Source organism: Saccopteryx bilineata, chromosome 7, assembly GCF_036850765.1.
Source record: "Saccopteryx bilineata isolate mSacBil1 chromosome 7, mSacBil1_pri_phased_curated, whole genome shotgun sequence".
Taxonomy (NCBI): Eukaryota; Metazoa; Chordata; class Mammalia; order Chiroptera; family Emballonuridae; genus Saccopteryx; species Saccopteryx bilineata.
In genome coordinates, this window is record NC_089496.1 from 89,039,142 (window position 1) to 89,054,755 (window position 15,614).

At 51.2% G+C, this 15,614-nt stretch overlaps 2 protein-coding genes across 5 annotated transcripts in view; one reads left to right on the forward strand and one right to left on the reverse strand.

Annotated features, from left to right (window-relative positions):
* On the reverse strand, positions 1 to 9,389 carry POLL (DNA polymerase lambda). Of its 4 annotated transcripts, none has more exons than XM_066238814.1 (9): positions 9,279 to 9,389; positions 7,574 to 7,738; positions 6,555 to 6,849; positions 6,207 to 6,369; positions 5,522 to 5,839; positions 4,146 to 4,319; positions 3,489 to 3,617; positions 1,326 to 1,494; positions 1 to 897 (listed from the first exon to the last, which is right to left on the reverse strand). In XM_066238814.1, the coding sequence occupies exons 1-9, from the start codon at positions 9,385 to 9,387 to the stop codon at positions 533 to 535; spliced, it is 1,887 nt and encodes a 628-aa protein (XP_066094911.1). In that variant the 5' UTR covers positions 9,388 to 9,389; the 3' UTR covers positions 1 to 532. The 4 variants fall into 4 exon arrangements, with proteins under 4 accessions (XP_066094911.1, XP_066094913.1, XP_066094914.1 ...); XM_066238816.1 differs by having other exon boundaries at positions 7,574 to 7,714; positions 9,279 to 9,335; XM_066238817.1 differs by lacking the exon at positions 9,279 to 9,389 and adding an exon at positions 8,948 to 8,965.
* DPCD (deleted in primary ciliary dyskinesia homolog (mouse)) overlaps positions 9,371 to 15,614 on the forward strand; it is a 20,493-nt gene continuing 14,249 nt past the window's right edge. The window contains exons 1-2 of the mRNA XM_066238818.1: positions 9,371 to 9,486; positions 14,962 to 15,042. Of these exons, the coding sequence (XP_066094915.1) occupies positions 9,423 to 9,486; positions 14,962 to 15,042 (145 nt within the window). The 5' untranslated portion in view covers positions 9,371 to 9,422. The remainder of the gene's footprint in view (positions 9,487 to 14,961; positions 15,043 to 15,614) is intronic.

The window sequence follows — 15,614 nt, forward strand, 5'->3', positions numbered from 1 at the left end:
TTCAATGTCAAGTGCACTTTACTGGGCTCCTGGGCCTTCAAACTCTGTCCTCACAGAGGCTGGGCACCCCCTCCCAACACCCCCAGCTGCACAGGAAGCAGGGTGGGTGGAGGGAGGCCACGGAGTGGCTCATTCTTCTGCTCCAAAGGGTCTTGGGTAATGCTGGGCCACAGCTGCTTCCCTCTCCCCCTGCAGCCCCCACCCCACCCCAGCAGCTAGACCCTCCTCAGGGGAGGGAAGGGGGCTGCCTGGGCCTTCCCAGGAAACTGGCTTCAAACCAGCCACCTGGTCCTGCTTAAAATGGGACAAGGGGCCGTGTGCAAAAGTCTACCAGAGGTGTAGAGTAGAAGGGAGAGCAGCTTGCCCTTGTCGGGGGAGGGCTGGGCAGACCCTGGAGCCAGGCTGGCCCTGCCCTCAGGCCCAGGAAGGTAGTGATTGCAGTGGTGAGGGTTAGCCGAGGCTAGAGGGGAGTACTGGATGGCCAGGTGGGGCAGCTGATCCCGCTGGGTGTCCCCTCTGCCCCAGCCCTGGGTCACCAGTCCCGCTCAGCTGGTTCTCGGTAGGGGAGGCCCAGGAGCTTGAAGACATCCTTCTCAGTGGGGGTGGGAAGCACTCGGCCAGACCCCACCTTGAGACCTCGGGTGTTCCGCACCACAGCTGTGCTGAGCGCATGCTCCGACAAGCTCATGCCCTTGGTCTTTGCCAGGGCCCGCATGGAGCGGTTGAAGTGGGCAGAGCCGGTGAAGTAGAGCAGGGCGCAGGCAAACTCGCTGTAGGGCACAACGATGATGTCCAGTCGCCGGTGCCGTCGCCCCAACCCTGGGAGCTGGCAGACACCCAGGTACTTCTGCTGCTGGCCGTTCTCCTCGTGGCTCACCAAGTCATCAGTCAGGAACCCTGGTCCAACACAGGAGGGCTGCTGGGAGGGCCAGGGGCCAGCCCTGGGCCACCCCATCACCTCAGCTCTCTCTCCATCAACCTGGGTCCTTAAGTCCCAGGTCACATATTTACTCGCTGGCTGACCTTGTCCTCGTCTCTGACCCTGTCTCTCTACCTGTAAAATGTGCATAGAAATTCCTCCCATCCCCCACAGTGTCACAGAATGATCAGATGAGACATTCCACCTGCAAGTGGCACTGAGCACTGGTGGTGTGGGGCTGCCCCATCTCTTCCCTGCAATGGCCCTGGCTACAAGGTAGCCTTCTCATATAGCAAATTCCCCTGCCTCCTGCCTAGAGATTGCAACTTTGAGGCTTTCCCTCCTGGGGCCACCTCGCCCTGCCCTGCCCCCTGCCAGCCCGCTCACCCATAGATGGACTTTATACCTTGCTGTCGAAGGCTGTCAAGGAGGCGACTGAAGATGCCCTGGTGAGATCGGCCATCTGGGTGAGTGAGCAGCACGTCCACATCACCGCAGGTTGCCTTTCCCCGTCGGTAGGAACCACATGCCACACACAGCAGCCCAGGTTGGAGGGCCTGAGCTGATACCCGGACCTGAGAGAGAGCAGCAAGGGGTGAGGGGCTGTGCACCTTAAGCTCTTCAAGGAGTTCCTCTCCTGTCAGTCCAAGGGCCCTGACCCAGGAGCCCACTTCCGGTTCATCCCCAAGCCAGTCCCTGCGTGCGTGATGAAAGCCTGAGGGAACGGCCCCGCAGTTCTCTAGCTCCACGAGGACAGGAGAGAGAGGAAGACGTGCTCACACCATGGAAGGCAGCTCAAGAAGAAACCTAAGATGTCTGCTCTGATTTGGAGGGAAAGCACTGTCCCTCTCGGGCTCTTTCAGAGCAGAAGACACACCTTCTCTTAGCCCCTGCCCCATGTGCCAGGTCTGTGAAACTCCACTTGGCACAAAGGGCTGGCTCCGGAAAGCTGTGGGCCAGGCCTCAGCAGCCCTAGGTGTCTATGCATTCGGTGCTATGGGCAGAGTGTGTGAGCTGGAGCTTGAGGCCTGAACAGGGGGCTAGCAGGGTGCCCTGGGTCTATGCCTGGGGGAAAACGGAGCCCAGAAACAGAAGTACACCTGTGAGGAGAGGAGAGTGGAGGAGGGAAGGGGAGTGGAGGGAGCCAGTCTGAGCCAATGTCCACATCCTTACTTGGAGGGATGGGGCTGGGTGAGGAAGGAGCTGTGACAGAGACTGTCAACTGAAGGGTCATCCCTCATTGAGAGGGATAAGCCCATCAACCCCTGACCCAGAGACATGGAGGCCTTTCATATGCAGATGGATTTCCACCTCTACCCCAGGACACTGAGATTTCTGGGACCCTGAATACACTCAACCATGACACCTCAATTCTCCTGACAGGCGGCTCTGCTAATCCCCTCACTCCCTTCTTGAGTCTCCCAAGAAGATGGGAGGAGGCCCAGGGTGAGTAATCCCATCAATAACTCCTACGGTTGGAGTCCTTCAATGGGGGGGAGCAGGCCAGATGGGCAGGGGGGCCCGGGGGCATTCTCCTTGCCTGGACACTGTGGCTGAGTGACAGTGTCATCACTAACACCAAGGCCTGGTGATGGGTGAACAAAAGGGCCTGTTCAGCCATCCTGCACCAGCCTCAGATTCCTGTGGCCTGGAGAAGAACTGGAGACTGATTTCAACTAAGCCGTCCACAGAGTTTCCATGGAGTCTTACCCTACCAGAACCTTAGACCAAAGTCTCTAATCCTCTAATCCTAATGCCAACAAGCCTCTAATCCTAATGCCAACTGAACAAATGATACTTCTAACCTAAATGTACCCTAGTCTCTCTCTCTCTCTCTCTCTCTCTCATCTAGGTTTTATATGAGCTTGATGCCTAACCCAACTCTAAATCAAATCCTAACCTTGGCCAAACCTTATTTCTAGGACAACCAAAAATCTTAACTAAAAGGACCCAACACTAAGAAAACCCTTCTCCTAGTTCAGGCCTAAAATTAACTCACCTCTTAATAATCTAGCTTTCTTCTAACCCCAAACCTAATCCTACTGGCACTGGGCTTCAGAAAGTCCCTATGTCTGAAAAGAGACATAAAACCTGGTATATTTGTACAACCTTTGGAGAAAAAGAATCCATAGTTTTCACTAGGTTCTCAAAGAAGTTTGTGAATCAAAAAATGTTAAGAACCTCTGCCCTGACGCACCCTAACCTAGCTCCATTCAAACTGATATCCTTAAGTAGTTCTGACTATAACCCATCTCTAATCTAACCCTAACATGAACCCCGTCCCAACCCCATTCTAGCATCTAAGCCAACGCTTGCTCTGCCCAACCACCGAGAACCCTAATCCAAGGCACTGGTTTTGCAGCCCTTCCCTACCAGTCACCCACCCCTCCTCTGAGCCCATAGCTTTAGTCTCAACTGCTCTTTTCCCTTCAGTCTTAACCTCCGATGGCCCACAGCTTCCTTCGCCTGCTGGGCTCCCCATCAGAGGGATCAGGGGTTCTTGGCTTTGAGCCAGGTCCTGGCCTTATAGTGGGGCCTGGCTCTCCTCACCGCTGAGACGCCTGCTTACTGTCTGCTCAATCTCTGCAGCCTCCTCTCTGGGCATGCGTTCCAGAAAATCATTGTAATGCTTCAGGCCAATGGCCTGCTGGGAAGTCAGGGAGGCCTGGCTGTGGATGTCTTCTAAGCTCCGGAAACCCTGAAGAAAAGAAGCCAGTGGGGGTGCTATGAGGATCCAGGACCCATGAAGAGGCAGTGGATGAGCATACACACAAGGCTTCCATCACCCTTAGGCTCCAAGGAAGACTGAGGCAAAACCATCCCAGGAGCAGATGGGTCGGACATCAATGGAACTGGGGAAGGCCGGCAGCATGGAAGACAAGTCCCAGCCCAGTCCTGCCACAATCCTGAAATACTGGTTCACGGGGGGAGTCTGGGCAGGCTAGATGTGGGAACCACTGCTCTGGATGTTCAGCCCTGAGGCCCGGTCTCTTCAGGAAGGCCCTTGCTGGTCTGGGAGACAGAGAAACATACTTCTTATCTCCATAAATTAATGCCTCAAGTATACCAAGCAACGGGGTGGTTCTGGGAGCTAGAAGAGGGGTCTACATGAGCCCTGGACCCTTTGAAAAATGGTCTCCCGACAGTCTGGGTTCATGCCCATCAACTGCAGGTCAGGAGCTTTGAGACACAGCAAAACTGAGAAGGAGCTGGGACAAGGTGTGACCTGATGGTACCACATCTGGGCAGTCTTGGTTCCAGCTCCCCAGATATTAGAGAAGAGCTCCAAGACAGGCACGCTGTCGCTGATGTGGTCCAGCTTCCGCAGATGTCCACTCTCCAGGATCTCGATGATCTTCTCAGCCATCCGCTTCCCAATCCCGGGGATCCTGCAGGCCTCCTGGAGCAGGGGGTTGGCAGAGGAAGCAAAAGAGAGTGAATAGATAGGAAGGGGAGAGCCAGAGGGTGGGGAAGTGGACTCCTTTAGCAGATGTCTAAGTAAAAGCCCGCCTGGCCAGTTGGCAACTGATGGCTGCATCAAGTTTGGGCACAACTGAAGACGATAAGTTTAGATGGAATGGCTGGGTAACTTGTCCTTTGGTTCCCAGAGGGATAGAGAGCAGCACAGGAAGTATAGAAAAGGCAATGAGGCCCTGGCCAGTTGGCTCAGCGGTGGAGCGTCGGCCTGGCGTGTGGGGGACCAGGGTTCGATTCCCGGCGGGGGCACATAGGAGAGGCGCCCATTTGCTTCTCCACTACCCCCCCTCCTTCCTCTCTCTTCCCCTCCCATAGCCAAGGCTCCATTGGAGCAGAGATGGCCCGGGCGCTGGGGATGGCTCCTTGGCCTCTGCCCCAGGCGCTAGAGTGGCTCTGGTCGCGGCAGAGCGACGCCCCGGAGGGGCAGAGTATCGCCCCCTGGTGGGCAGAGTGTTGCCCCTGGTGGGCGTGCCGGGTGGATCCCGGTTGGGCGCATGCGGGAGTCTGTCTGACTGTCTCGCCCATTTCCAGCTTCAGAAAGGTACAAAAAAAAAAAAAAAAAAGAAAAGAAAAGGCAATGATGGTAATACTAGTCACTACCATCATCACAACAGTGGGAGCTAACATTTACCGAGGCCTTACTTGACTGTGTTAGCTCACGCACTACAGAGAGTAACTCATGTCATCCTCATGGAACACTGAATTTGTTACTATTCTTAGTCCCTTTTTACTGGTGAAGAAAGTGACATTCAAAAAGTTTAAGTAACTGCCTACAGTCATACAATTACTGAATGATAAAAACTAGAATTCAAACTTCAGTCTGTGAGCTTCAAGAGTCTAAATATTTTAAACATTTCATTATGGAAAAAATTTCAAAGTAGAGAAAATAGTGTAACAAACTTGCAAGTAACCATTACCCAATGTTTATAATTATCAAGATTTGCCAATCTGCTTTCATCAATCTTCCCACCTTTTTTCTTTTGTGCAAGTCCCAGACATCATAAAATCTTAACCACTCCACCTGCTTCTCACTCGTGACCGGTGCCTCCACCAACCTCTAGCCAGTAAAGAGAAGACCACATCCCACCCCTGTGTGTACCATGCCCTGGTACCGCCCCCAAGTACCTGGTAGGAGGCGACAGGCTTGTGGAAGCTCTTGAGGGCATTGATAGCCTTGGCATAGCCCAGGGCCCTCCACTTGTCTCCCTGAACACTGTAGGCCTTGGCCAGCACTTCCAGCTTTTCTGTGATGTGGGCGTTGTGGTTGGTTGCTTTCTGGGTCGAAGGCTGTGCACAGACCCACTTCTCCAGGCCCTCAGGGGCTGGGCTAGGCTCACCAGCTCCCTCAGGGAGAGTGGGGGAGTGGCCACTGATCAAGGCTTCCAAATCAGCTGTGCTAACCTGGGTCTCTTCCCCATCACTGGTTTCATCATCAGAGCCATGCTTGAGGTAAGGAAGAAGATACAATCAATTCGTGCTCCCCATTAATGTTCCTCTAAGGTGGGGATTCAGTCTCCTAGTTAGACCCAAGAATTAAGCTGAGTCTTCAGCAGACTCAGGTCTCCTTAAGCGTGGGACTGTGATTCGTTTGACTTCCTCAGGCCCAGCCCTAAGATCCAGTGGCATATGGTAAGTATGATCTGGGCAAATACGGGAGTGATGAGTTCTGGGAAAAGCTGAATGGCTTAACAATAAAGAGAGCCCTCCTCTCTCATGAACCCTAGACTTTCTGAACAACCACAAGGCCCTCCCTGTTTCTGTGATCTAGTTCCCAGGGAAAGGGAGCTGTGAGAGCTGAAAGGCTCCTTACCTGGGCTTGGGAAGTTAGAGCTTCTTCTGTCCTCGGGGGAGGAGACACAGGTCTAGTGGGAGTAGGCGGAGGAGAACGAGTTGTCCTGCACAGAGCCTCACAGGCTCCAGAAGGAGTAGAAGAGTTTTGGTCTTCCTTGCTAGGCTGTGGTTGGTCCAGGTATCTGCAGGGATGGTGCAAGTAGGACAACGAAGGTCTCACCCTATCTCTACTTCCAATCCTTCTCTACTTAGAAACCTTGGTTTTCTAATGTGTTCAATTAGGCAGTCAGAGATATTTTTAATAACCCAAGGAGAGAGCTCAAAATGCTGCCAGAAAACATTTCAGGAAAGACTGAGACCAGCCCACCTGTTGGGGATGAAGATGCTGAATCCTGCAGTGTCCACCAGCCTTCCTTCCTGCAGGCACAAGCTCAGCCAGGCTGACTTTACCAGCTGAGCGCCTGGGGGCAGCCGGGGAAGTCGAAGGAGGCGGAAGGCTCGCTCACAGTCCATGCCATCATCCACCACAATGTGAGTGATCCCTGGGGCCTGGGCAGGGTATATCTGACCGCCATGTTGGACAATCTGCTTCTCAAAGAGTTCTGCCCGGGCTCGCCCGATGCCAGTGGGCATAACATGGGCCCTCAGGGAGCTCAGCCACTCTATAAAGGAGATAGCCAGATACCTATTGTCATAAATTTCAGACATGATCCGAATGACCCCATTATAGTCTCCTACCCAGAAATAATCATTTCCTTCCATCTAGACAGCCTGCCTTCTGGGGGTTCCACCACAAGCACACACAGTTAATTTCCTTATGGGCCATCATTTGATGAAAGGCGGAGGATTTTTAAGTCCTGTTCCCTTGTGTAAACTAGAACAGTGACTGGCACATTGTAGACACCCTATAAGTCACTTTGTTCATTTATTCTCTCAACAAGCAGTAACAGATACCTGCTATATATCAGGTACATGGCACATGTCTTGCCATTATAGGCCTCAGAGTCTAATAGGTCCTCCCTTCCCATCTTCTGAAAACTTTTGCCATCTATTTGTCAATTTGGCTGCAAAATATAATTCTGGGGAACTATAGATGGATTTCTGGGGCCCCTACAATGCAAACAACCTTCTGAAAAGCAAAGGATTCTGCTGGCCATCTCCATAGAGGGAGTATTTTCTGATTGATGGAGGTCTCAGGGAGGTGTAGAAGACAACATAGCAAGTGGTCTGTCAGAGACACAGTATCAGGCCTAGAGCAAGGCAGGTATAAACCAACCTGCAGACCCTGGACAGGCAGAGTCTGCTCTAATATCTGATTCTGGCCATTAACAATATAGAAAGTCTAAGAGTTCAAGCACATGACAGTTCTCAGACCGGTCCGCTCACCTCTTGCTCCTTCTCCATCTTCCCTCTTGGGAATCTTTACAAGTGCATTTGATGTTGAATTGGAATGAGTTTTCTTCCGCTTGGGAAATGCCTTCAAGATACCCCTGGGGTCCATTGAGGTCCGGCCAGATCCCGGCCTTTCTGTTTGAGGGTTGATCAGGGCAGCTGTAATGTGGCAACCCAGAATTGAGGTTCCCCAACCTTTGTCTTTGGAGGTGGGATCTCTACTGACCAAGCCTTAGGGACAGTAGCTCAGTTCCCCAGGATCTCCCCAAATGTATTTGAACTTTAATGGTTTAGCCTAGCTCTACAGCAGGGGTTGGGAACCTATGGCTCGTGAGCCAGATGTGGCTCTTTTGATGGCTGCATCTGGCTCACAGACAAATCTTTAATAAAAAAAATAATGTTAAAAATATAAAACATTCTCATGTATTACAATCCATTCATTTCCTACCGCTCATGTTCATGGTTGCAGGTGGTTGGAGCCAATCACAACTGTCTTCTGGGACAACACCAAATTTTTATTGGATAATGCGTAAGGTACACGGGTTGTTGTATGGCTCTCACAGAATTACATTTTAAAATATGTGGCATTCATGGCTCTCTCAGCCAAAAAGGTTCCCAACCCCTGCTCTACACTCACCACCAGCCTTTCAGAGTCAAAGTACTGGGAAAAATTGGAGAAGAATGAAACTATTGAGGGAACTTCTCAGGGGTACAAAACAGTATCATTCCTCAGAGAAGTTGCTCTAAAGATTTAGTGCAGGCCCTGGCCGGTTGGCTCAGTGGTAGAGCGTCGGCCTGGCGTGCAGAAGTCCCGGGTTCGATTCCCGGCCAGGGCACACAGGAGAGGCGCCCATCTGCTTCTCCACCCCTCCCCCTCTCCTTCCTCTCTGTCTCTCTCTTCCCCTCCCGCAGCGAGGCTCCATTGGAGCAAAGATGGCCCAGGCGCTGGGGATGGCTCCTTGGCCTCTGCCCCAGGCGCTAGAGTGGCTCTGGTCGCAACAGAGCGACGCCCCGGAGGGGCAGAGCATCGCCCCGTGGTGGGCGTGCCGGGTGGATCCAGGTCGGGCGCATGCGGGAGTCTGTCTGACTGTCTCTCCCCGTTTCCAGCTTCAGAAAAAAAAAAAAAAAAGATTTAGTGCAGTATCTGCCCTGCTGCAACCCTAAGGGTAACCAAAAGGAAATGGAACCACGGTAGGAGACGGAGCTACCTCTTTAGAAAGGACTCGGGCTCCCAAGAGATGGGGAGACTGGGTGATCTGCACAAACTCCACATAATCTTTCTCTACCCCCATCACTGACCAGCAGAGAAAACTTGAGGGTGCGGGTGTGGGGGTGCGAAGTTAGGGAGGCAGAGGGAATATCCTGCACCTGCGCCGGTCGCAGGCCTATCGGCCTGGGGGTGCTCAGCCCCGCAGCTGCGGGAAGATGGGGCATGGCCACAGGTGTGTGGCGCCTTCCGAGATTCGGGGAGTCTCGGCCTCACAGCTGGGGTGGGGAAGACTCCGGCAGGTGGGGAGCACCCGCCGCGGTGCGCAGCTGAAGCGTGCTCGCGACTCCCAGCTGCGAACCATGGAGGGATGGCGTATCCGGACCCTGCCCTGAGGGGCTCCCTCCCAATCCCGGGATTCGGTCCGGGGTAGGGTCAACTTCAGGACCAGCAAGTCTCCTGAGGGATGGGCAAGAGCAAACTACTACTTACCAGGGCAGCCAATGAGAGAGGTTGTAGTGGGGGCGGGGGAAGAAGAAGGAAAATGACCAGAACAATTTCCGGGTCGGCCGGAAGCGGCCATAGGCGGAACGGTCGCCATGGTAGCGGCTAGGCGCGCAGCTGGGCGGAGGGAAGATGGCGATGACAGGCTGGTTGGAGAGTATGCGGGCGGCCGAGAAGACAGCACTGCTGCAAGACGGTAATTCTAGGCCCCCCACGAGTTCCCTCGTTCTTATCCTCCGGGGTTCTGCCCTCCGCGCTTTTGGCCCCGGGAAGGGCCTCAGAGCCTGGGACGTCAGAGCTAGAAGGGTCGCGGCCGCCACCCAAGCCAGGTCCTGCATTTGCAGACGAGGAAACTGAGACCCAGAGAGATGACGTAACTGAAACACGCATCTCTGGACACCCCCTAGTTTCCTGTATACCACCTTGCGCCTCTCAGAGTTCTGTTACTAATAAATAACACGTAATTCCTTTTACATTGTTATTCCTCCTCACTGTTGTCCCAAAAGGCTGTTTTCCACCCCATTTTATAGAAGAGGAAAGTGATCTACGAATTTTTTAGACCAGCCCAAGATCCTCCAACAGCATCTTTTTTTTTTGGTACTTTTCTGAAGCTGGAAACGGGGAGAGACAGTCAGACTCCCGCATGCGCCCGACCTGGATCCACCCGGCACGCCCACCAGGGGGGGACGCTCTGCCCCTCCGGGGCGTCGCTCTGTTGCGACCAGAGCCACTCTAGCGCCTGGGGCAGAGGCCAAGAAGCCATCCCCAGCGCCCGGGCTATCTTTGCTCCAATGGAGCCTCGATGCGGGAGGGTAAGAGAGAGACAGAGAGGAAGGAGAGGGGGAGGGGTGGAGAAGCAGATGGGCGCCTCTCCTGTGTGCCCTGGCCGGGAATCGAACCCGGGACTTCTGCACGCCAGGCCGACGCTCTACCACTGAGCCAACCGGCCAGGGCCCCCCCAACAGCATCTTGACCTGGGATCCCATGAACCGCAGTATTGGGGTTCCATTGGCAAAGGCAGCCTGGTGTCATGGAAAAGCTGGAGACCTGACTTCTAGTTATGAATCTGCCATTAGTTCACCGGGTTCTCCAGTCGACCCCTGTACTTGTTTGGACCTCACTTTTCTTGTCTGTAAAATGAGCTGGATGGGCTCCCTGTAATCTCTAAGGGCCTTTCCAGCTGTAACATTGTTTGTAAGAGAATATTCCCTGTGTTTTTAGGTGAGAGAGAGCAAGGGCCTTGGGCTGTGCCTGGAAGAGATGGGCACAGGGCTATGGGATCCTGACTTTCACCCTAGAAATGGCTGGTCTTGCCCCCGCTTCCCTGGACTTCAAGGTCTCTGACCACTTGTTGGCCAGAATGAATTAGGTGTGAATTCCTGTAGTTTTTAGAATACCATCTAGGGACTCACATCTACAGGTAAAGGCCAATCAGGGAAGCATGAAAATTCAAATCAGCTGCTCACTTGCTCATACATAAATGGCGTTTAGGGAGGTTTTATGTGCCACGCTATGTACTAGAGCAGATAGAAAAAGAGAACAACAACAAACAAATCAATATTAAATATATGGCTATGCCTTGTCAAATCTCTCCTGTGGATTTACCCTCCTGGTGTGTGTGTGGTTGGTGGGGGATGTTACCTCCTTCTCACCAAGAATCAGTGGTGTTGGTAATGAGAACCCAATACCCCATATATATATATATTTATATATATATTATATATATATAATTATATATAAAATATGTTATATGTTATATATAAATATATATATTATATATATATATTTTTTTTTTTACAGGGACTGAGAGAGAGTCAGAGAGAGGGATAGATAGGGACAGACAGACAGGAACGGAGAGAGATGAGAAGCATCAATCATTAGTTTTTCGTTGCGACACCTTAGTTGTTCATTGATTGCTTTCTCATATGTGCCTTGACCACAGGCTTTCAGCAGACTGAGTAACCCCTTGCTCGAGCCCATGACCTGGGGTCCAAGGTGGTGAGCTTTTTGCTCAAGCCAGATGAGTCCACGCTCAAGCTGGCGACCTCGGGGTCTCGAACCTGGGTCCTCGGGTCCTCTGCATCCCAGTCCGAGGCTCTATCCACTGCACCACCGCCTGGTCAGGCTACACTATATTTTTTGTCAGAAATAATTTATGTTCATGTGGAAACATGAAAAATACATTACCCATAATCCTATCATCTAGAGATAATCATAATTTACATTTCATACTAAACTTCTGTATTTTTTCTATGCATATACACTCACATATGGTTTTTTTATTTTATTTTTTTTTACAGAGACAGAGAGAGGGACAGACAGGGACAGACAGACAGGAACGGAGAGAGATGAGAAGCATCAATCATTAGTTTTTCGCTGTGCATTGTGACACCTTAGTTGTTCATTGACTGCCCTCCCACACGCGCCCCAACCACGGGCCCTCAGTAGACCAAGTAACCCCTTGCTCGAGCCAGTGACCCTAGGTCCAAGCTGGTGAGCTTTTGCTCAAACCAGATGAGCCTGCGCTCAAGCTGGCGACCTCGGGGTCTTGAACCTGGGTCCTCCGCATCCCAGTCCAACACTCTATCTATTAAGCCACCGCCTGGTCAGGAGGGAAAATTCACTTTAAACAATTGAAACAATATATGCAACATATATGATACATGGTTAATATATACAAATAAAAAGATGAATACTCAGGTAAATAGGCTAAGGCCTAAACAGGTAATTCACTAGAAACATGACCAGTAAACCTATGGACCAGTGTCAACCTCACAAATATATATATATATTTTTTTCCATTTTTCTGAAGCTGGAAACAGGGAGAGACAGTCAGACAGACTCCCGCATGCGCCCGACCGGGATCCACCCGGCACGCCCACCAGGGGCGACGCTCTGCCCACCAGGGGGCGATGCTCTGCCCATCCTGGGCGTCGCCATGTTGCGACCAGAGCCACTCTAGCGCCTGAGGCAGAGGCCACAGAGCCATCCCCAGCGCCCGGGCTATCTTTGCTCCAATGGAGCCTTGGCTGCGGGAGGGGAAGAGAGAGACAGAGAGGAAAGCGCGGCGGAGGGGTGGAGAAGCAAATGGGCGCTTCTCCTGTGTGCCCTGGCCGGGAATCGAACCCGGGTCCTCCGCACGCTAGGCCGACGCTCTACCGCTGAGCCAACCGGCCAGGGCCTCTCACAAATATTTAAAGCCATACAATTGTGGTTATCAGACCATAGACTTTGGCCTCGAGTAAGTTTAAGCCTGGGCCCTTAGACATAGGTATGAGCTTTAAGCCTCAATTTTCCTAATTTGTGAAATACAGGTAATGGGAGCACATAGGATTATTTTGAGAATTAAATGCAATAAAACATGTCAAGTATTTGACCCACAGTAAGCACAACATCCTGCCCAGACTCCAGACTGGATTCCAGGCGAGTAGAGGGTCAGGCCAGATACCCTCAGCTGCTTGTAGGCAGCACCTTGTACCCCACTCCTGACAGGAAAACCCCTTTCAGCTCTTTGAGCCAACCAAATGATTAAGAGTGCTTTGACCTAGGGGCCTCCTGAAAGACATGTGAATTTTTTTTTTTTTTTTTTTTTTTAGAGAGACAGAGAGAGTCAGAGAGGGATAGACAGACAGGAACAGAGAGAGATGAGAAGCATCAAACATCAGTTTTTTGTTGTGGCACTTTAGCTGTTCATTGATTGCTTTCTCATATGTGCCTTGACCGGGGGGCTACAGCAGAGTGAGTGACCCCTTGCTCAATCCAGCGACCTTGGGTCCAAGCTGGCGAGCTTTGCTCAAACCAAATGAGCCCGCACTCAAGCTGGCGACCTCGGTGTCTCCAACCAGTGTCCTCCTCATCCCAGTTCGATGCTCTATCCACTGCGCCACCGCCTGGTCAGGCAAGACATGCAAATTTTGAGGGGTGAGTTTCCCCAGAATATATTATATTAGGGTCAACTTTAGAAAACAATGTCCCGGGGGAGTGAATTAGACAGGAAAAAAGCTTGGTAGATTGAATACAATCGCAAGTTTTGGCTAAGGGCACGCTTATTAACACTTTGGTTGAGGGCCTTGGGGCTCTTACTCATCAAATGTATGATGGACCTGCCTGCTGGGCGTTAATCCTCTGTTACTAGTCTCACTGAGGAGCCTACCTATCCACTTACCCGTCTGTAAAAATAGGGGAAATGGCATAGCCACTTTTATGAAAATGCTTATGATTGCACTACATTTTTTTTCACAGAATATTTTTATGACCTTGGATTATTTATTGATTTTTAGAGAGAGGAGAGAGAGAGAGAGAGAAAGAGAAAGTAGGGGGAGAAGCGGGAAACATCAACTCATAGTAGTTGCTTCCTGTTTGTGCCTTAACCGGGAAAGCCCGGGGTCACAGACTGACCGGCAACCTCAGCATTCCAGGTCTACGGTTTACCCACTGTGCCACCACAGGTCAGGCTGATTGCACTACGTTGGTGGAAGAGATGGGCTAGGATACTCCCTTGGATTCTTTCAGTGAATGGTGAATCAATGGGCATTTATTCTTTCAATCAATATTTACTTAAGCTTCTAATATATACCAGGTACTATGTTTGGTGTTAGGGAAACCATAGGCAGGGCAGAGGGGATAAAACTGCTCTTATCTAGTAGAAAGACAGGCAGTAAAGAGAGAGAGAAAGAGAGAGACAGGCAGTAATCAACCCCACAGATGTAAAATCATAACCAAGGTAAATGCAATGAAGAAAACACATAGAGCTTATGTATGGCTATGTGATAGTAATGGCATAGAAGTGTGCAGAAGAAGGCAGAACAATCAATGGCTAGAGGGAGTTCTTGGTTGGGAAACCCAGTTTAATATCCTGAGAACATAAACTTGGTTTTAAGAACAGGAGGGAAAGATAAATATGATATCATTTATGAGGAGATAGATGCTTTAAAAAGGATCATACTATTGCCTGACCAGGTGGTGGTGCAGTGGATAGAGTGTCAGCCTGGGACGCAGAGGACCCAGGTTCAAAACGCTGAGGTTGCCAACTTGAGCGCAGGTTCACCAGCTTGAGCACAGGGTTGCCAGCTTGAATGTGGGATCATAGACATGACCCCATGGTCGCTGGCCTGAGCCCGAGGTCACTCTCTCAGCTGGAGCCCACTCCCCAGTCAAGGAACATATGAGAAAGCAATGAACAACTAAGGTGCTGCAACAAAGAGTTGATGTGTCTCACCTCTCTCCCTTCCTGTCTGTCCGTCCCTGTCTGTTTCCCTCACTCTGTGATAAATACTCCACCTGGATATGAATAAAACATTAGAGAGGCACAATGAAGCAAATTTTGCCAAAGTGGCTGAGGGTGAGAGTTAGGAGGACTTCCCAGTACAAGTGATATTTGAGCTGGGTTTTGAAGGGCAAGGAGGAATTCAATAGATGGAAAAAAAGTATGGAGCTGTTTCTGGTAGGGGAAACAGCAAAGCAAAGATATGTTGAAAGAAAGCTTCAGAACAGGAGAGCCCAGGACATAACTTAGAGTAATGGTGGGTGATGGTTGGCAAGGAGTGGGAGGCTCTGGGAGGGCTCCTCAATATGCTCAAGGCTGTCGGTGTTTCCCAGGGAGACTCCTTGGCCCACAAGGCACAAGGCAAGAGAAGGCTTGGGGGTAAGGCACTCTCTGCTTTGTGCACAGGGAGAAGGAAGGTGCACTATTTGTTTCCAGACGGGAAGGAAATGGCCGAAGAATATGATGATAAGACGAGTGAACTACTTGGTAAGTGACGGGCTCCCAGCGGGCCCTTAGGAACTCTTGGGATGATCTGAGCAGATCCCGAGCCCAAGGTCTGCGGGAGGAGCCCAGCACCAAATGTGGAAGCTAGGGGAGACTGGGGCCCTCAAGACAAGGTTGTTCCTGAGAATAATCTGAGGTCAGGGCTGGACACCAGAGATGGAGTGGGAGTTCGTTTCATTAGTAAATCCCATTCCACTCCCAAACAAATGAGAGTGAGTAATTTTTCTAAGGTGAGAATGGGGATGTAGAGACTCTGTTGGGAAAACATTTACAACGAAGGTGTAATTGGAAGTGAGCCTTGTAGGCAGAATGGTGATAAGGGCAGGCTTTCACTGCAGTTTTGTTTGTTTGTCTGTTTGCTTGCTTTTTGTTTTGTTTTTTGAAGCCACACTGGGAACAAGCAGGTATCAGAAGCAGCACTATTAAATATGACCTTTATCTTGGAGAATGTCTGAATCAAAGGGAGAAGAGGGTAGGAGCAGTAATTTTGTAGCATTGCCATTTGTGTCCCTGCAGCTCTTTTCCTCTAAGAATAGGCCCATGAATAGGGGGCC